The following is a 19,393-nucleotide window of genomic DNA, read 5'->3' as shown; positions in this document are numbered from 1 at the left end:
CGGGAGGAGCCCTGACTGTGTACTGCATAGTCCGACTCACTGAACTGATACACGGCTGAGCTGCTGCTGCGTCTGCCCTGCATTTTAAGTTTGTTTATCTGGAAACTAAGTCTGTTAAAGCAATGGGGAGGTGTGTGATTGTGTTCATGTGGCTTGACTCCTGGGTACATTAGCCGTTAGCTTGGAGAAAACAGTCCCTATGAAAGTGTATCGCTGAGAAGAAATGATTTGAATCACTCAGGGATCTGGGTTACATAGTTCACCGAGTGATTCGTTCACAGAGTTATTCATCATGCAGTAGGCAGTTCCTCCCTGCACCCTGGCTGCCTCGCGACTCGAGAGTGATTCATCGTTTGCACGGACCAAATCGGCAGTTCCACCTCTGGCCTGCATGCTCGCTGCTGAACTCAACTGAACTGAGAAAGGAACAAATCTGTTCTGGAAGTGATTCAGTTCAGTACGTTCACTCAACAGATTCGTTCTTTTGAATGATTCGTTTGCGAATGACACAACACTATGAGGAAGAGGACTTCCAATGCACTCAAAAAAAAAAAAAAAAAACGATATAAGAGATAAACTTATGCAGAGTTGCAATGATTCAAAAATATTTATTTTCATTTGGCAGATTAAGTCCTTTAAATGTGCAGTGTACTGTACAGTATGCAAAATATGATTAAATGTTATTATTCACATCCCTCCACACCAAACCAGCTTTCTCTTTTCCCCCATTTCATTTGAGGCAGCTGCAGGTAGGGGCCCACATCCATGAGAGTTAACAAATTACACATTTGCCCTTAGAGGACCCGACCAACTTTGTGTCGAAATAACATTTTCCACATCCACTCTCTCTGGTTGGCATTTGGGGGTTCAGGGAACCACAGCAATCAGGGCTGGATTAATAATAAGATTGAATGCCTGAGGTGAACTAAGAAACAGAAGGATAAAAGAATATCAGAAATATGGAAATGGCCTTTTATTATCATCAGACTGTACTTGAACTGTTGACTGTAATCGGAGCTATGCCGCAGCCTGTTTGCCGGGTAATCAGACAAGTGGTTCTGCATACTGAAAGGACCGGCTCACAAATAAATAAAACAACTCTCGAAATCCTTTGAAAACCAAATGACAGCTAATATCAAACACAGCTGACTGGGCTTCTCTGTGCCTCTCTGGCTTTGCTCGGATTTAAACATGATGCTGAAAATGAGATTTAACAGTCTGATTTATAGATATTGTCCCTGATGTTGAGTTATGTCCCTGTTTCACGATGTGTGCCTCAAGGTCTAGAAAGTTTTATGTTTAATCACTTCATCTTCCCCGTGCGTCTGTGAGGGACCGAACACAACGTCTGGTGACCTTTGGAGTGCGAGACAAAATGAAAGGGCTGGTTCACCCAAATCACATTCACTTCATTTGTGCCACTTTCTACTGGAGAAATTGCCCCTATGAATAGTCAGAGAGCTTCGCTGAATATCTACAGCACAGACAGCTTTTAAGTTTTTATCATTGTGAGCGGCACAAACAAAAGTGGCCGCAGAAGTTTCTCAGACTGATGTTTCAAATAAAGATGGACCTTTTCATTGCTATTCTGTTGCCACAGAAACAGCTTTGGCCCCTGTTTGTTTCCTGTCAGCTACTGTATTAAGAATCATTGCAACAGGAAATACAAAGGGGCCCGTTTAGAATGATTATGCTGTCAACTTAAAACCTACTCTATGCTACTAGTGGTGACCAAGAAAATGTTATTTCAGACTTTTACAGAAATCTGTCAGTGATGCAATCATGCCACAAGGAATCAAAATGTTCAACAATATGTACAAACTGGGTTTAATGGCTCCGATTATGGTTATATCCTGATGAAGATGATCAAAAAAGATACGTCAGTTTCAGTAGTTGGAGCACTGCCTGTTCTGGGGTTGAGATAGAACAAGCTGCATGTATATAAACATATTCAGAATTTTAAAAAGCTGTCTGCTTTCTGAAAGTTTCCAGTGTGTGACTGAGAGTTGTGCCAGATGTTTAGTGCTGTTTGCTGACAGTGACAGCTACTGAAACCAAATAAGCGTGCGCCTTGCCACCTGCTTCTCTCCTGTCTCAGAATGCGGGGAGTTGATGTGTCTCTGCCTCTGCAAGGAAAGCAGAATATTGTTACCTGCACAATATCTTCTCCAGAACGGTCCAACAGCAGTTTAAATGCAGGTTTCAGTCAGAGTATAACAACCTCCAAGACTGTTTTAAGCCCTGCACACTGATTGAGACGTTACAGCTGTGATTCTTTTTGCCGTTTATGCTATTAATCAAAGTGTGTCCTTTCCAGTCTTCTTTAAATGTGTAGGATGGGCTTGACTCATTGTCCAAGGTATCTCCAGGGGTATTTAAAATGTTATAGTATTGATTTTTTTTTTGTGCTATTCATACAGTACGAGTGATCTCAGCTGGCCCTCGCCGGTCTCGGTTGCATAGTAAAAGGACAGGCTTCATTGACTGTGTAGAGTTTCTTCAGGAGGATTCGAGGGCGGTGGACACATGATAGGTCTGTGTCTTCATCCTCCGCTTCATCTCTCTGATCATCTGACAGACAGCCAGAGGATAACAGCAACACACTGTGGTCCAGTCCTCACACACGCTTCCCTGTGGGTGAACATGCAGACAGGACAATGAGGTACATGAAAAGACACACACATATATTTACTTGCACAACTTATACTGAACGTCACTGTATTGATTAACTACTTTCTTTGGCTTTCCGTCTACTGTGGATTCTTAAAGGAGTTCCTCAAGCACAAAATAACAATTTGCATTTTAATTAGTCATGCCGTGTTACTTTGGATTTGTGAAGAAAACTTGTTACTCTCACATGCCTCCACGGAAAACAGCAAATGCATTGTTTTATTGATTGATCGGGGGCCGCTTTAACAACAGCAAAACTGTACCGAAACATCTGTTTACAAACTCTCATAAAACTCAAGCAGTATAATCTAAATCTCATTTATCCAGCCATACGCTCATAACTTCCCAAACACCTTAAAAGTTAAAACTGAAGTGAAAGTGAAACTTATCTATGTGGGAAGCACTTAGCATACATGGGGTCTTAAATCAATCAATAAATCAATATGTTGTTTTCCATGGAGGCATGTGAGAGAAACAGTTTTCTTCACTAATCCAAGGCAACAAGGTGTGACTAACTGATAAACAAATGGTTATTTTGTGGGTAAAGTATTCAATTAAAACCATATTGGATGTCTACCTGTGGTGTGTTCAAGGGCAACAGCAAATCTCTACTTGCTATTGACAAGTGTGCACTTGAGTACACACACTCACCCGTATCTTGTACCGCTCCCTGATCCCAACTCGCATGGCAAAAGTGGATCCTGGTAGCAGAGGCATGCACAGACACTCGCCATACTGGTGAGCTAAACTCAGGTCCAAACAACACGGCACCAGAGCCCCGAGAATACCTGACAAGCACAGGTGAGCACAGTGTGTGTTTGTGACGAACAAAAATCACATTTAAAGGATTCTGTCAGATGCAAGACTGATCTAAGGATAAATAAATGATGATTTATTTGTTCTTTCTTCACAGAAACATCAAGTTAAACTCATTAACAAAGAATAAGAGACTACCTGTAGATATCAGGGAAGCAAGCTCGCTAAATATTTAGAAGAGAAAGCTAAAAACGTATCGTTCACTTTAGCCTTAAACTAGCTCTGACTTCCTGATACAGGTCTTAAACTCTTTCTTTTTACACTTCAAAATCTCTTACTTGATTATCTGATTTATAGTTTTACAAATCTATGATTTTATGAATCAGTTTAACCATGTTTTAAACTGTTTTTAAATATCCTTTTATATTGAATTTCCTTGTCTGTTTCATGTTCATTATGTCTATTTTCATGTGAAGCATTTATTGCTTATACTGCCCTTATTGTAAAGTACTTTGTGCTGCATTTCCTGTATGAAAGGTGCTATATTAATAAAGTTTCTTATTCTTATGAGTCAGAGTTTTGATTGGTGTGTGTGAGCCCTGTGCATGTGAATTTCTGGCTGTGTTTTCATGTTACATGTCATCTTGTCTCCGCAGACGTCAAACAGGCCTGTGCTCCAGCCTCCTCCCGTCTGTGTGATGGTGGTGATGGTTGTCGTGGTGACACCGAGGCCGGGCTGCGTGAGTACCGGGTCCGTCGCTGCAGGGACATCATTTGACCTCGAGTCATCTTCACTTCCTGCGGTGAAGCCCCCCACTTCCTCCTCTTGATCTGCTGATGCTGAGTCATTGGTGACCGACAGCCCGGGCCTGAAATGAGATTTTGCATGGATCTGACTTCATATAGATGTTTGATAAATCCACCACAGCTTGTTATGCCTCTGATACTCAACTGCAGGCTCAGTGTTAGGAGACTGAAATTAGAGAGTTCGTCTCTTTTTTTGGTTTCTGATTTAATTCATTCAGCAAATTTTATTTTCCTAAAGCATGTTTTGTACTCAGCTGGCCGCCTATGAAATTTTAGCAGCACGCCACCACAATTAAACTAATATTATACTACCACTGGATGTGATAAAGAACGTGGCCTTCAGCAACACTTAAATTACCACAAATTCTAGCAAAGGAAAATCAAAATAAGTAAAAAAAATTTGTACGCAGCAATAACAGATTCAAGAAATGTTTTTGTTAATTTGTATTATCGAGTGTCACAGACAGAAGAAAGAAGAAAAAGATTCAGCAAAAACACGGCAGCATTAAAAAAGCTGAATAAGATAAGTGAGCCGTTTGGTGTAATTCCATTGTGCTCATTGGTGACAACGCTGTGTGCTGGTAGGGACAAAAACAAACACTTACTGGTGTGTGACTGTTGTCTGCTCCATGACTAGAAGCTACTGGCATCCAAAGAAGAGCGAGGCGACGAGGAGGCGAGAGAGGAGAACAGGGAGTCAGCAGGAATGAGGAGGTGGAGGGGGGGTGCGGAGTGACACTTCCCCAGTGAGAGGGTGTGTTTCGGAGCAGATAAACCAGCAGTCGGATGGCTCGGCCAGAAGCTGTGTGACAGAGATAAGTCTTGTAGTTGTCTTCTGTCTGAGACTTTACTGCGCCCCCTGCTAATACAGCAAATGCAGAGAGGGCAGATACACATCAGGGGGCATGAACACAAATGCCTTGCATAAAAATAATCAGATGTGAATGCCTGCATAGGCTTAACGCAAACACACCAGCGAGTCAGAACTCTTGCAAAAAAGTCATTATTTATTTACATGTTTACTTGTAGAGTGTAACAGAGACATGCTGCACATCTAAGACAAGCACAAGTATGACACATTAAGAAATGATGTCAGAACTATGGAGGTCAAACAGAAGCTCAAACAAGTTAAATCAAAACTGTTTGTTTGTTTGACCCATGACATTCAAAGGCATCTGTTGTTATTATTAAACTAATTAAAAAGACGTACTTACCCTCAAGACAGAAACTCGCTCATACAGTGAACAGCCGGGAAGTGAAAGATGCATTTTAAAACAAAAGACACACGTGTGGTTCATGCTAAGAGGGGATTGTCTGCATTCAAGCATTTCCTGTGCTCTGACATTGACCTTTCAATTTAGACTGATGTACAGTGTGTGTGTGTGAAGGTAACAGAAAGAGAGAAGTGAGGGGAGCTTTACATGGTGGAGGGACACGTAGTGAAACTAGAGTGGGTTTGGAGGTTCACTCGCATGTACACACAAACTTTGGTGTAAGTACATGCAAAGTGGACACATTTTTAACTGAAGCTCCTTCTCGGTGTGATGAAAATGTATTATAGTGGCATTAATTCTTTGTGTGCATCCCAGAAAGTAACATCAAAAAGAATAAAATTTAAAAAAAAAAGAATACACAGTTGTGTGGGATCTTTGAAATCAAAAGGAATGCCCCTCTGAAAATGTAGCTGATTTGCATTTGATTGTTGGCAGTTGTTTGACTAATAGTGATCCCTGATGGAAAGTCATTCTCCCAAAAGCCTTTGAAGCCGAGACCACAGAGACCAACTGGCAGAGGCAAACCCCTGGAACTGCTCTGAAACTGAGAGATATGATAGCAGTGTATTCTGTGCTATTAAAAAAGGCAGATGCAGATTCTAAATTTAAAGCAGTATATGAGCAGGATTTGTTGGCTGCAGTTTGTAAATACAACTTTAAAAGATGGCCCCGCTTTCACAGCTCAACCTGGCACCTGTGCTGCGTTTAGCCCCGACTAAACATGGCGTGATGGTGATGTTTATTTAAACAGAAACAGTGGTATGTTGGACACCAAGTTGTGTTACGCAGGTGTACAGCTTTCAATATGGCCGACTTTAGGTCATTCATTTTCTGTAACCACTCATCCAGCCCACCCTGGACAGGTTGCCAGACTATCACAGGGCTGACACATAGACAACCATTCACACCTACGGGCAATTTAGAGTCACCAATTAACCTGCATGTCTTTGGACTGTGGGAGGAAGCTGGAGTACCCAGAACAAACCCACACTGACATGGGGGGAACATGCAAACTTTGCATGGAGGGGCTCCCCCACCCTGGATTTGAACCAGGAACCCTCTTGCTGTGAGGTGGCAATACTAACTACTGCCCCACTGTGCTGCCCAGGCTTTTCAGTTCAATTCAAAGGGGCTTTATTGGCATGGGAAACACGTTTACACTGCCAAAGCAAGTGTGAAATAAAAACAAAAAATGTATGTTAAGTAAGTAAACTACCAGAATCCAGCTTATATACATGTCGCTGCTGATTGAGTGCACCTCTGAAACACCCACCAATGAGTGGTGCTGCACCATCTCAAGGAAACATGTCATATCAAAATGGTGCACACCGTTTGGAGACTGAATGTGCCCCGGGAATCTATGTTCTTAGAGAGTCCTGCCCTCACACCCTGAGCGCTGTTACTGGCTGGGGGCCCAAAGGTTGACACCCGGAAATATTCCAAACACAGCAAAATAAGAAGATACAGGCAGCTGGCAGGGTCTCTGCAGAAACAGACACCACCACACACATCTAGTGGATTACAGGTGATGATTGAGAAGGGTGTATTTTTATGGGCTGGGGTAAACCCTGCTCATTTTGTCTTTAAAATTTAGTCATGAAGCATCAGTTTGAAGCGCACAGGTAGGGTCATTTGTGTCAATATCAGACCAGACTGAAACATGAGGCCTGGATTCAATTACATTCAAGTTGAGCTTCAACAATCATCTGTGTTTTTTTCATGTGCATGTCAGTTTAGACTATTTGGCTTCAGCTCTAAACCCATAAACTACATACGTGTAAATTAGTGAGCTGTAGAGGTGTTTGTAATCAGACTTTTTTTTTTACCTTTGAACACAGCCAGGCTAGCTGTTTTTCAGTTTCAAGTCTTCGTGCTTAGTTAGACTGCTGCTGGTGGTTGTGTGGCTTCAATAAACATAACATGTAAGTATCGATCTTCTCATCTAGTACTCAGCAACAAAGCAAATAATTATATTTGCCTAAATGCTGAACCTTTCCTTTAAGAGCAGATCGACCCACATGATAAAGCGAAACACTTCAGTTCTGCTAATATTTCGTTTATTCAGTCATCTAAAAGGTGTCTTGGCTATTGCATCTCCTTTGCATATCCCCACTCTAAGTCACCAGTAAATATTGTCTGTACGTGTTGTCATAGGCACAGATTTCACAGGGGACACGCCCCCCTTAATATTTAGAACATGTCCCACCCAATACAAACATGAAAGTAGCAAAGGACTTTCAAAATGAAAGAAATTTCCACCTTAAATGAATACAGAAAGGGCACATAGTGCTTAAAAATTCACCAGAACAAAAGGAAATTTAGTGTTTGATGCTCAAAATTTCCTGGGGGAGAACCCACAACCCCTCTGTTTCATATACATCTCCTCCAATGTTGAGATAAAACCTACACCCTCGTGTATTTATGCTGAAGCCTCGCAACGTCTAACCCCTCACAGCTACACTTCGTGCACACCGTCCTCATCAGAAGACTGCTGATGCTGCAAGATTATCCTCACTATCTGCACTATCATGGCAAAAGTCTTCAATGGCTTCACCAGAACCATGACACACGTCTTTTTTCATTTTATTCTTGTGGGTAACACTCGTTTTATTTATGTCCTTAGAAATAATAAAATAGCACAGTAAGGATATCGGGGAAACAAGAAACTGAATATTTCATAGGTTTTATTATTTCTCTGGAAAGCACAAGTCAGACAAGCACCATCTGCCGCAAGAAAATAGGAAAGCTGTCTGACAGACTGACAAAACAGGAGGGAATGATATGCCTCACCTTCAATGTATAAAACAACACAGCAGACACATTACCATCTATATGAAAACAACAGGGGGATCCAGGCGCAGTCTTGCAACGTAATAACAAAATAAGTGGTTGGCCAGCGACAAAATAGGACATGGTGGTGGATGTTTGTTTGCCCTTTTAGAAGAAGAAACATTATTAAAAATTGTTATAATACAGATAGTTGCTTATTTATTGTGCATCATATCAAACAGGAAAGAGCGACCTATAGAGAAAAATTACAAGCGCTAACGTAAATCCAACAGACGAAAAGACCGGACAGAATACAAACTGTGGTGTTTAATCTTTAAGAGAAGCTTTGGGGTATTTTTCAAAATTGTATTTTTTTTTCACACCAATAAAAGAATCAAATTTACGTACCAAGGACCAGCATTATAAAGACCCTGAACCATCTCTGTTTTGTGCAGGCCAAACACAGATCTGAATGTACTGCAACCGTAGGTGTTTTTAAAAAATGAAAAATAGAAGCGAACATTTAAAGGTCTTACCAGTTTTCAGATATTAGGTCGCATTCAGCAGTGAAAAGGTGACATGAGAACCTGCGTATCTGTCAAATCTAACAACGTGTACAACAGTGAATGCTGCAGAACTGAAACATGATTTATAAAAACATACACATTTGTTTGAGTCACTGTTTTATGGCTTTGAGTCGAAATGACCCATCTGAACCTTTTACAAATAATTCACTGCTGAATGTGCCCAAGTGCCTGCCTTTGTGTGTGTGTGTGTGTGTGACAGAGAGAGAGTGATTAGTCTAATGAACAAGATAAACCAGAGTGTCCCCAATGTCCACAGTGAGGCCGTTGTCAACCAGAGTGACCCTCTTCTCCCGCAGATTGACGTTGAACACAGATTTGTTGGAGACTGGCAGTTTGCCCTGCTCCTCCTGTCCCAGGATGGGCACCCGGCGAGGCCCCCGCACGGGGTCCTCGTACCTCATCAACTTGACTCTGGACAGATCTGTTGGAGGGGCGGCAGGGAGAGTCAGGAGTCAGATATGAGAGGGAGACAAAGTGAGAACCAAAAGAGGGAGAAAGAGAGAAAGGGGTGGAGAAAGTATAGAATAAAAGGGCAAGTGGTGGAGGTGGGACACAGGGAAGGGATGAAAAGGTGGCGGGGAAAAGGTGCAGAGAAGGTTAAAGGTAAGCAGGGAAAGTGATGGAGGAGATGGTGAAATCAGAGCAGAAAGGGAAGATGGAGTAGGAAGGATGGAGGAAGAGGAGTGGACAGGCTACAGTGCCAACTGGCTCACACTTTGAACTGTGCTTACATAAGCTAATGCACTTTAACACTGTTTTTGTTGTTTTCTTCCCAAATCTGCTCGCATCTTAAAAAATACAAAACTTCAAACAAAAGAAAAACAATAGGGAGCAGCAGATAAAGAACCACACTGAGAGGGCAGAGTGCCTGGCGTTGTTATAGTCTGAGTGGAATTATTTCTTAAATTGCTTAATATGCAAATATGCTGAAGGGTGGATGCTGCTGGTTGTGCTAATGGCACACTGGTAAAGATACTTGCCCATAATGTAGTTACCAGTATAGAATGGGTGTAAATGGTCAACACAGAAAACACATAGCTTGGTTGTGGATATGAAGATGGTTAAGTCATGTAGATGGATACTGGATGCTCTGACTACTCATGAAAAGAGCTGGGGCCTATAGAGAGGATGGCTTTCAGACGGGGTGGAAACATTAAACATCCCTCAAACTATTTTTATCACATTAAATAAAGAGGGGAAAAAATGACTGCATGTTGCATAATATACATTGTTACATCCTTTACTATACTGATCTAAATTTCAGGACACGCTGCCCAGCTCTAAAATGACATCAGCCACTTTGAGAGCCGATTAATCGGTAAAAAAAAGGAACAATTTCACACCAACAGCACAGAAAATCTCAACTGTTAATGAGAACGAGAAAGCTGGTTGGTGTTTTTCTGGTCCCTCCTTTCCCCAGTCCGTGTGCACAGTTATGGCAGATGGGATAGAATGGAGAAGGAGGGGAGGGATAACATGGGACAGTAGCCCCAGGCCAGATTCGGCTGTTGGACATCAGTTGCATAATATGTGTGTTAGTTAGCTGAGCCACCAGAACGTGTGATGTAACTTTTTCCACCAAAAAGATTAATAATCTGCACACACACTTGGAAACTTCGCCCTAACAGCTCATTTTCATTAAAACTCAGTATATATTTTCATCCTATTTAGATTAGTAAATTAACAGACTTTTTTTAAGCTCCTGAAAACAGTGTCTGAATTCATGCTGCATGTCCATTTATCTGACTCACCTTTAATGAGTCTGTTGACCTTGGCTAGCCTACGGATGATGCTGTCTCCGCTGTCCCCCTGTCGGATGTCAACCTTTGTAGAAAACTGGCCGTTGGACGGCTGAGGGTTGACCAGGGACACACACACTCCGGGCTAGGGAAACAGATGCACCACACAAACGCACAAACACACAATTTTATTATTGATTTGAGTGTACAGCAAACAGTTCGTTCATCAAGGACACACAAACACTCCTTTGGAAGGGATACACACAGCTAAACAAGCACCTACAGAGACAAACAAACAAAAACATGAACATAATTGTGAATATGCAATAAAATGCAGGTCTTAAAAGCTGTTAAATAGGTGACTGAAAAACAAGCGCGCACACACACACAGAAGAGAAGCCAGCACACATCCAACAGCATTTACCTCTGATCTGAAAACACTGAACGGTTTCCCCGGGCAACAGTCCTCCTTCACTTTGTCGTCAGCCTCAGATGCAAACAAGACGTCGATCTGTTCCAGCTGTAGAAGAGGAACAATGTGAAAAAGAACAATTACCAGCTGATCGTCCCTCTGCCAGATACTGTGTGTACAGGTGTGTTTGGTATGCACACTGGCAAACGCTGGTGGTGTTAACCAGGCTCCTGCAGAGATCAGGGATGTAACATCTGGCTTAACACTAATCTGTCCCACATTACAGTCCTGCAATCTCAAACTGAGATACCATCCCTGATTGTGGAACTAGTCAAGAACAAGTCAGAGAAAGTATCTCAAACCCCAGCTGCAGGATAAAGCACTGACCATCCTTATGAACAGTCACCTTTTAAGACAAGTGTTTCTTGAAAGAGAGATTTAAGGTGGAGTATGACTGTCAAATCAGTTGAACCCCATTCATAGCTTTAGCTTATGAGGTGAGTAATACATCACCTTTATTCAGTCCGACATGACACAGCATATTTCTCTATCATTTTCTCTTCTGTGTGGCAGCTTGTCTTAAACTATGATTCATCAGAAACATGGGAATTGGATTCGGGGTATTAGTTTGACGTAGATTATGTACAGTTCTCTTTCTGTGGTTAAATCTGTGCTGGTTTCACAAAAGCATCCTGGGGACTTGGGTTTTACTTTTTCGACTCAGCTAAGCTTCTGTGCAGACAAAAGTATTAAGGGCTTTTCTGACTGACAACCGAGCTCGGGATTGTCTCAACTGAGTTCTGCAGAAGTAGCGAAACTCAGCTTTAAAGCTGAGGTAGTTTTGTGGAAACCAAAATGCTGCAACTGCAAGCTACAGCTCAACGCTGTAAAGACAAACAGAGCTTAATCAACTGTTCTGGGGTCTCATTTATAAAACACTGCCTGGGATCCATACTAAAAGTGTACGTGCGGACAAAAGCTAAAACTATTGTGCTTTGAAAAAACGTGTACTCCTGCCAATGCGCTCTTTCCTTTATGAATCATAAATCAACTTGGAATTGTCTGCATATGGATCAGCTTCATATCCCGCTCTCTACACTCGCACGTTCAACTATAAATGTTTATGCAAAGCACCTCATGAATGCTGATGCATAGAAATCATAAAGAATCCACAGAAAACAAACCAATCACTTCACATCTTGCCAAAATGATCGCAACAATCAGTGGTATCCTCCACCGTGGGACATCTTTTGATGCATGGAAGTTTGATAGGTGAGCACAATTTAATTTCGTTTTGCCATGATAAACTTATAATGAGAATATGAAGAGTGATGACTGTGTGAGAGCAATCACTGGCTATATTTTTAGACTTTACTAATTTCCACAGTCCATATGTGCATGTGGAGATGTACATAAAGTGGCTGGAGAAGGCTGAGTGTGTGTGTGTGGCAGCCACCGCAATATCTCCAGTTCAGTCTGTGCACATGCAGTGGTGTTCACTGCAGCAATTTCACCCATGAAAACTATGTGAAAACTAAGAACGTACTTGGTGACATATACACAGTATTCAAATTTATTACTAAAAACTATTGATGTCTCCTCTGCCATTCTTTAATGCTATTTGATGTGTCCATTTCAACAGCTCTGGTACGCTCCACAGCTGACTATGAGTGTCAGCAGCATACAGTCCAGCCCTCTCCTCTGCACTCTGGGGAGGAATGTGATGGTGAGACAGCGCTGATGAAATACTGAGCAGAAATTCAATGAGATCTGAGATGGCTTATATTCTTACAACTGAGAGGTGCTTATGGAAAGTTATTGCTCACTAGCACAGGCACAGATAGTGGTTCTATAAGTAACGTATGATAGGACGTAAAATTAAATGTGTGCACATAATTTCTACAACCTGACCTCATTCAGGACTTGTGCGGTGTTAAATGAGACCCCAGTTTATTGCTCACATTTGAAAGGATACTGCATTATAACATAGCACTAGAGCTGAGATGTGTTTTGCTGCTCGGGGGTTGTTGTCCAGCCTCAGCACATTTTGTATTATAACATCAGTTTCTAACTCTGGACTCACAAAAATGCAGACGCCTCAGGCGTGTTTTTCAGCTGGGACAGACACTTTCTGAGTGGGGTCATCCTCAAATGTCATGTCTGATTTTAGGAGTGTTGGATCACAAACATACCTCTAGAGAGTTGGTTAAATAGACCAGATTTTCCATCAGAACTGCCCGCTCGTCAAACTCCAGCTCAAGATCTAAGACTCTGGGCCCGTTCTTCTCCAGGTTCTCCTACAGAACACAAAGCAGAACCCAAATAGAGTCAATCATACAAGTGTGAACGATGGACATGAACTCTCCTGAGAAATGAACAGGAAGTTAAGATATTCAGTTTAACTTTGATTAAAAACAGCATGTAAGGAAGCAGTGTTTATATATTGAAGAACCTATGTTTTAGTTTACAGTTAAAGGACAACTTTGGTATTTTTCAACCTGGGCTCTATTTCCCCATGTGTATGTGTGCGTATGATTCATGGGTACCACTTGTTCTAAAATTGGTTCAGTATTGAGCCGCGAAACGAGCTAAAACAGTAATGGGGGCAAATGCGTCCCGTATAAAAGTGCTTTTTTTCGCCACTGACCGGTTCAGATCGCCAGTGCTATCTCTGTAAATAGCATATGGTAGCGGCCCTGGGGCAGTGGTGAGTGTGAATGAGTGGAGTCAGCTGTCAGTCAGTGTTGGAGCAGAGAGGCGGAGGGCGTCCCCGCTTGGTAATGTAAATGAGTATGTGTGTGTGAAGTGTGTGTTACGCCAGAAGAGTCAGAGGACAGAGTCTTTTACGAGCTACCCCCTGGAGTATTACCGGAGTTTTTGGAGTGCTCAAATAAACGGGCCTTTTTCCCGAACGCAAGAACAGGATGTCGCGCAACACCCCGTACAGCTTTCACAGGCTGCCTTTGTCGGACGGCGAGATGCTGAAGTTGTGGCTAGTTGTGCTACTAATGGATGCTAACACTCCTGTCCAGACACTGCACCTTGCAGACCATCGGGTCTGCAGTGCTCACTTCTCCCAAGATGACTACTGCCAGCCGAAGAAGAGAAGACTTTCGGGATTGGATGTCCCACGAGTAGAGAGAGCTACAGACACAGTGGAGCAAAGCTCGTGACATCACACAGCCCAGAGGTAAGGGAAAGGCTAAGTTAGTATGCTATTTACAGAGATAGCACTGGCGATCTGAACCGGTCAGTGGCGAAAAACACACACTTCACACACACATACACATTTACAATACCGAGCGGGGACGCCCTCCACCTCTCTGCTCCAACACTGACTGACAGCTGACTCCACTCATTCACACTCACCACTGCCCCAGGGCCGCTACAATATGGTATCTACAGAGATAACACTGGCGATCTGAACCGGTCAGTGGCGAAAAAAAGCACTTTTATACGGACGCATTTGCCCCCATTACCGTTTTAGCTCGTTTCGCGGCTCAATACTGAACCAATTTTAGAACGAGTGGTACCCATGAATCATACGCACACATACACATGGGGAAATAGAGCCCAGGTTGAAAAATACCTAAGTTGTCCTTTAAGCACTATATGCTAAGTCTAATGCTGCCACCATGAGATTTTTTAGGATTGCAACCTGTTTTTTGTATTTACCAAAGTGTGAAAGGTAGGAATAAGAATTTTGGACAAAGACATACAGTCGTACAGCCAAACTATTGATGGAATGAAAAAAAACAACAAACATTTTCTATTATTTATCCATGCAGCAAACAAACATAAGAACAATCTGAGACAGCCTGTCAAAAGTGTGTTTTGTACTCTTTCAATCAATAAAACCATTGAACTCTGAACACCACGTATTCCAGACATTTCATTGGAATCTCAATGTAACACTGTCATTCAAACAGTATTGGCTGCAGTTTTGCCATTGTTCAACACAAAAACACAAAGAATAAGAAAGAAATAAAGCAGCTTTTGAATACACACACTCCAACTTTTCAACAGATTTACCAGGACAGACTTTTGACCAATCAGAAGCAGTCCTAATGGACAAGCTGAGTAAACAGCGTCTTAGGCGGTAAACAAACTCAACTTGAACAATGCAGAGAAAAATATAAAAACACAAAAAAGTACTATGAGTGCAAATATGTGTAGATTTTTTTTAATCCAACAAAAGGCAAATATGTATTGATTTATCGCCCAAGAATACAGAGGGGACATGATGTGCCTTGACACAGACGCACAAAAGCTACTTAACTGTCACCCCCACTTCCCCCACATTTACCTTGATCATGGCAACAAACGGCATGACTCTCTTCATGTATTTCTTCAGTTCAGGCAGGGCTCCCAACTCGCTTGCTATCACTTTGTTGTCTGGAAGAGCCCCGTTGTTGCTCTGGACCGACACCGAGAAAAAAACAAACAAACCAAAGGTGGGTAAGACACGCAAAACACAGGAACAGACAGACAGAGACAAATGTACTGGGTAACTGCACAGTAGAGCCCTGTGTGAGACTGTTTTCTTATTCCTGCTCCCGCTGGATTTCTGTCCATTACTGCTGGCTCCTGCAGTGTGTGTATTCTACTCTCACTCACAAACACTCGGACCATGAATTCAGGCCAGCACAATAGATTAATTGTCAATACACTGCCCATTGATTTTGTGTTATCTCCTGTCCCACGGGGAAAACATGTTATGCATACAGCACCTGTCAGTAGGTAGTGAAATTACACTCTAGTGCATAATTACAACCATACATAGGCAGTTTTACATTGTATTGATTTATTTGTTTTACTTATTATTTTAGAACACATATTGGCCGCGTTTCCCAGTTAAGAGCGATCTTAAGACTTAAGAGCACAGTTAAGAATGTCTTTGGTAAGAAGGGTCGCTAAGATATGAGTGTTTCCCAGATGTGTTCTTAATAGGGGTGTAACGATACATCGATCCACATCGATACATCGATTCATTGGTTAACAATCCGATTATATCGATGCAAAATGAAAACATCAATCCTTAAGGTCATCTTAAAGATACACATTTATTTTGAAATTCACATAGCACGTCTGTGTCACCATTTCTGGGCAAGTGTGCCTCTGCTCAAACAACAAACAGAGCTCAGAAATAAAATGGTCAAATCATATTCTAGTTGTTTTTGTGAGTTGATGTAAATGATTGTGTTAGATGGGCATATGATATCGCGTCATATCGATCGCAGGCTCCTGAATCGAATCGAATCAAAATCGTATCGTGACAGACTTTGTGATATTGGCAAACATTGTACTGTCATCCAAACAAATCGATATAATATCGTATCGTGATGAAGCTAGTGATTTACACCCCTAGTTCTTAATGCCCTTCTTAGGATCGCTCTTATGATCGCTCTTTAAGAAGCTCTTAACAGGAGCTGGCCACTACCGCGGTGCTGAAACTAAATCAATCAATGTCAGGCATTTCGATCACCCACCACTTAATCAGCGCATAAGGCACACACAGCGCTGCTACCTAACGCACTAATTCCCTGCTGCTCACGTGTATGTGTGTTCTAATAATGCTAATGAAAAACTAAGACGATAAATATTTGTTAATGACCTATTTTCATGATGAAAACAAGACTACAACTAAATAAGTAGTAGTCTTGGTAAGAGAATCATGAGGAAATGTATTATATTTAAACAAAAAAACACAGACGCCTTGCTGAGGCCGGTGCCGTCTCCCACCACGTCCAGGAAGCTCCCCACTGTGTAAAAATGCAGCGCAGCCAGGCACTGCACCTCCGGGCTGAGGGCCAAATTGCACCAGGCTGCCCTCCGGATGTGCGGAGACACTAGTTGATGAGGCGTTGTATCTCAGCTGGTACTTCATTTGGACAGCCTGGTCTGACAGCACGTCGAGTGGCCTGAAGTGCTGACGCAGAAATGCATTTACATACAGTACAGGCCAAAAGTTTGGACACACTTTCTCATTCAATGCGTTTTCTTTATTTTCATGACTATTTACATTGTAGATTCTCACTGAAGGCATCAAAACTATGAATGAACACATGTGGAGTTATGTACTTAAAAAAAGGTGAAATAACTGAAAACATGTTTTATATTCTAGTTTCTTCAAAATAGCCACCCTTTGCTCTGATTACTGCTTTGCACACTCTTGGCATTCTCTCGATGAGCTTCAAGAGGTAGTCACCTGAAATGGTTTCCACTTCACAGGTGTGCCTTATCAGGGTTAATTAGTGGAATTTCTTGCTTTATCAATGGGGTTGGGACCATCAGTTGTGTTGTGCAGAAGTCAGGTTAATACACAGCCGACAGCCCTATTGGACAACTGTTAAAATTCATATTATGGCAAGAACCAATCAGCTAACTAAAGAAAAACGAGTGGCCATCATTACTTTAAGAAATGAAGGTCAGTCAGTCCGGAAAATTGCAAAAACTTTAAATGTGTCCCCAAGTGGAGTCGCAAAAACCATCAAGCGCTACAACCAAACTGGCACACATGAGGACCGACCCAGGAAAGGAAGACCAAGAGTCCCCTCTGCTCCTGAGGATAAGTTCATCCGAGTCACCAGCCTCAGAAATCGCAAGTTAACAGCAGCTCAGATCAGAGACCAGATGAATGCCACACAGAGTTCTAGCAGCAGACCCATCTCTAGAACAACTGTTAAGAGGAGACTGCGCGAATCAGGCCTTCATGGTCAAATAGCTGCTAGGAAACCACTGCTAAGGAGAGGCAACAAGCAGAAGAGATTTGTTTGGGCCAAGAAACACAAGGAATGGACATTAGACCAGTGGAAATCTGTGCTTTGGTCTGATGAGTCCAAATTTGAGATCTTTGCTTCCAACCGCCGTGTCTTTGTGAGACGCAGAAAAGGTGAACGGATGGATTCCACATGCCTGGTTCCCACTGTGAAGCATGGAGGAGGAGGTGTGATGGTGTGGGGGTGTTTTGCTGGTGACACTGTTGGGGATTTATTCAAAATTGAAGGCACACTGAACCAGCATGGCTACCACAGCATCCTGCAGCGACATGCCATCCCATCCGGTTTGCGTTTAGTTGGACGATCATTTATTTTTCAACAGGACAATGACCCCAAACACACCTCCAGGCTGTGTAAGGGCTATTTGACCAAGAAGGAGAGTGATGGGAGTGCTGCGGCAGATGACCTGGCCTCCACAGTCACCGGACCTGAACCCAATCGAGATGGTTTGGGGTGAGCTGGACCGCAGAGTGAAGGCAAAGGGGCCAACAAGTGCTAAACACCTCTGGGAACTCCTTCAAGACTGTTGGAAAACCATTTCAGGTGACTACCTCTTGAAGCTCATCGAGAGAATGCCAAGAGTGTGCAAAGCAGTAATCAGAGCAAAGGGTGGCTATTTTGAAGAAACTAGAATATAAAACATGTTTTCAGTTATTTCACCTTTTTTGTTAAGTACATAACTCCACATGTGTTCATTCATAGTTTTGATGCCTTCAGTGAGAATCTACAATGTAAATAGTCATGAAAATAAAGAAAACGCGTTGAATGAGAAGGTGTGTCCAAACTTTTGGCCTGTACTGTATATGGTTTGGCTTCGCACACTGCAACGCTGTTGTTTAGCAGCGAGAATATGCTGTAAAGCAGCCATGGTATCTCACACATGCGTGATGTGGCAACGCCTTTATAAAGAGTAGATGAGGTTCCAGCTGAGCTCAATTACCCCTGTCAGTTGCCTGATATCTGAATGTCGCAGGTTTGGAGGGTGGATGTATTTCTGTTGCGCCCTGATGCATTTTTTGGATGCGGCAAACTATCACATATGTGCATGCAGATGTGGGATATGTACGGACAAATTATGATAAATGACGGTCATGATGATTCATTTTATTTGTGTGCCTGATGTGCACAGCCCATACAGGAACACACTTGTTATTCCTCATACTTATTTTTCGTCTTATTATTATCTTTCTTCCGCCAGATTTCGGTGCGTAACTTGTGCCACAGGTTTGAACGCACACAGGGTCTTCATAAAACATATAGATTCAAGATTCAAAGTGTTTATTGTCATATGCACAGTAAGGACACGCGTTTCCCTGCAGAATGAAATTCGTTCTTTTCTGTCACCAATTAATGCTAAACAATATAAATAAATAAATAATAATAATAATAATAATAATAAAACAGATCAAAATATATACGGTGAGCACTGTTTTAACATCTCCTTGCTTAGTGTAATATTAATCTGCCTGCCGCAGCTCGATCTGTGAGCGTTTGGTTGCTCAGAAGACTGTTAAGAGTGGGTCAGCTCGATCTTATAACTCCTTCTTAGTGAAAGATCTTCTTAAGCTAAGAGCGATCTGGGAAATGCAATTTTCTTTCA

General features: G+C 42.1%; 2 protein-coding genes across 4 annotated transcripts in view; both read right to left on the bottom strand.

The window, feature by feature from the left end:
• Positions 1-593: 593 nt before the first annotated feature.
• plac8l1 (PLAC8 like 1) lies at positions 594-5,600 on the bottom strand. 3 transcript variants are annotated; one of them, XM_033639424.2, is made up of 5 exons: positions 5,448-5,600; positions 4,839-5,092; positions 4,063-4,295; positions 3,322-3,458; positions 594-2,631 (listed from the first exon to the last, which is right to left on the bottom strand). In XM_033639424.2, exons 2-5 carry the CDS (start codon positions 4,862-4,864, stop codon positions 2,500-2,502), a joined length of 528 nt encoding a protein of 175 aa, XP_033495315.1. In that variant the 5' UTR covers positions 4,865-5,092; positions 5,448-5,600; the 3' UTR covers positions 594-2,499. The 3 variants fall into 3 exon arrangements, with proteins under 3 accessions (XP_033495315.1, XP_078028680.1, XP_078028679.1); XM_078172554.1 differs by having other exon boundaries at positions 4,839-5,035; positions 5,448-5,590; XM_078172553.1 differs by having other exon boundaries at positions 4,839-5,095; positions 5,448-5,505.
• Positions 5,601-8,174: 2,574 nt separating this feature from the next.
• Positions 8,175-19,393, bottom strand: part of lars1b (leucyl-tRNA synthetase 1b) — a 33,824-nt gene continuing 22,605 nt past the window's right edge. The window contains exons 28-32 of the mRNA XM_033650670.2: positions 15,321-15,431; positions 13,207-13,311; positions 11,027-11,122; positions 10,615-10,747; positions 8,175-9,284 (exon numbers count right to left, since the gene is read on the bottom strand). Of these exons, the coding sequence (XP_033506561.2) occupies positions 9,079-9,284; positions 10,615-10,747; positions 11,027-11,122; positions 13,207-13,311; positions 15,321-15,431 (651 nt within the window). The 3' untranslated portion in view covers positions 8,175-9,078. The remainder of the gene's footprint in view (positions 9,285-10,614; positions 10,748-11,026; positions 11,123-13,206; positions 13,312-15,320; positions 15,432-19,393) is intronic.

This window comes from Epinephelus lanceolatus, chromosome 11 (genome assembly GCF_041903045.1).
Source record: "Epinephelus lanceolatus isolate andai-2023 chromosome 11, ASM4190304v1, whole genome shotgun sequence".
Taxonomy (NCBI): Eukaryota; Metazoa; Chordata; class Actinopteri; order Perciformes; family Serranidae; genus Epinephelus; species Epinephelus lanceolatus.
This window is presented reverse-complemented; position numbering and strand designations above follow the sequence as displayed.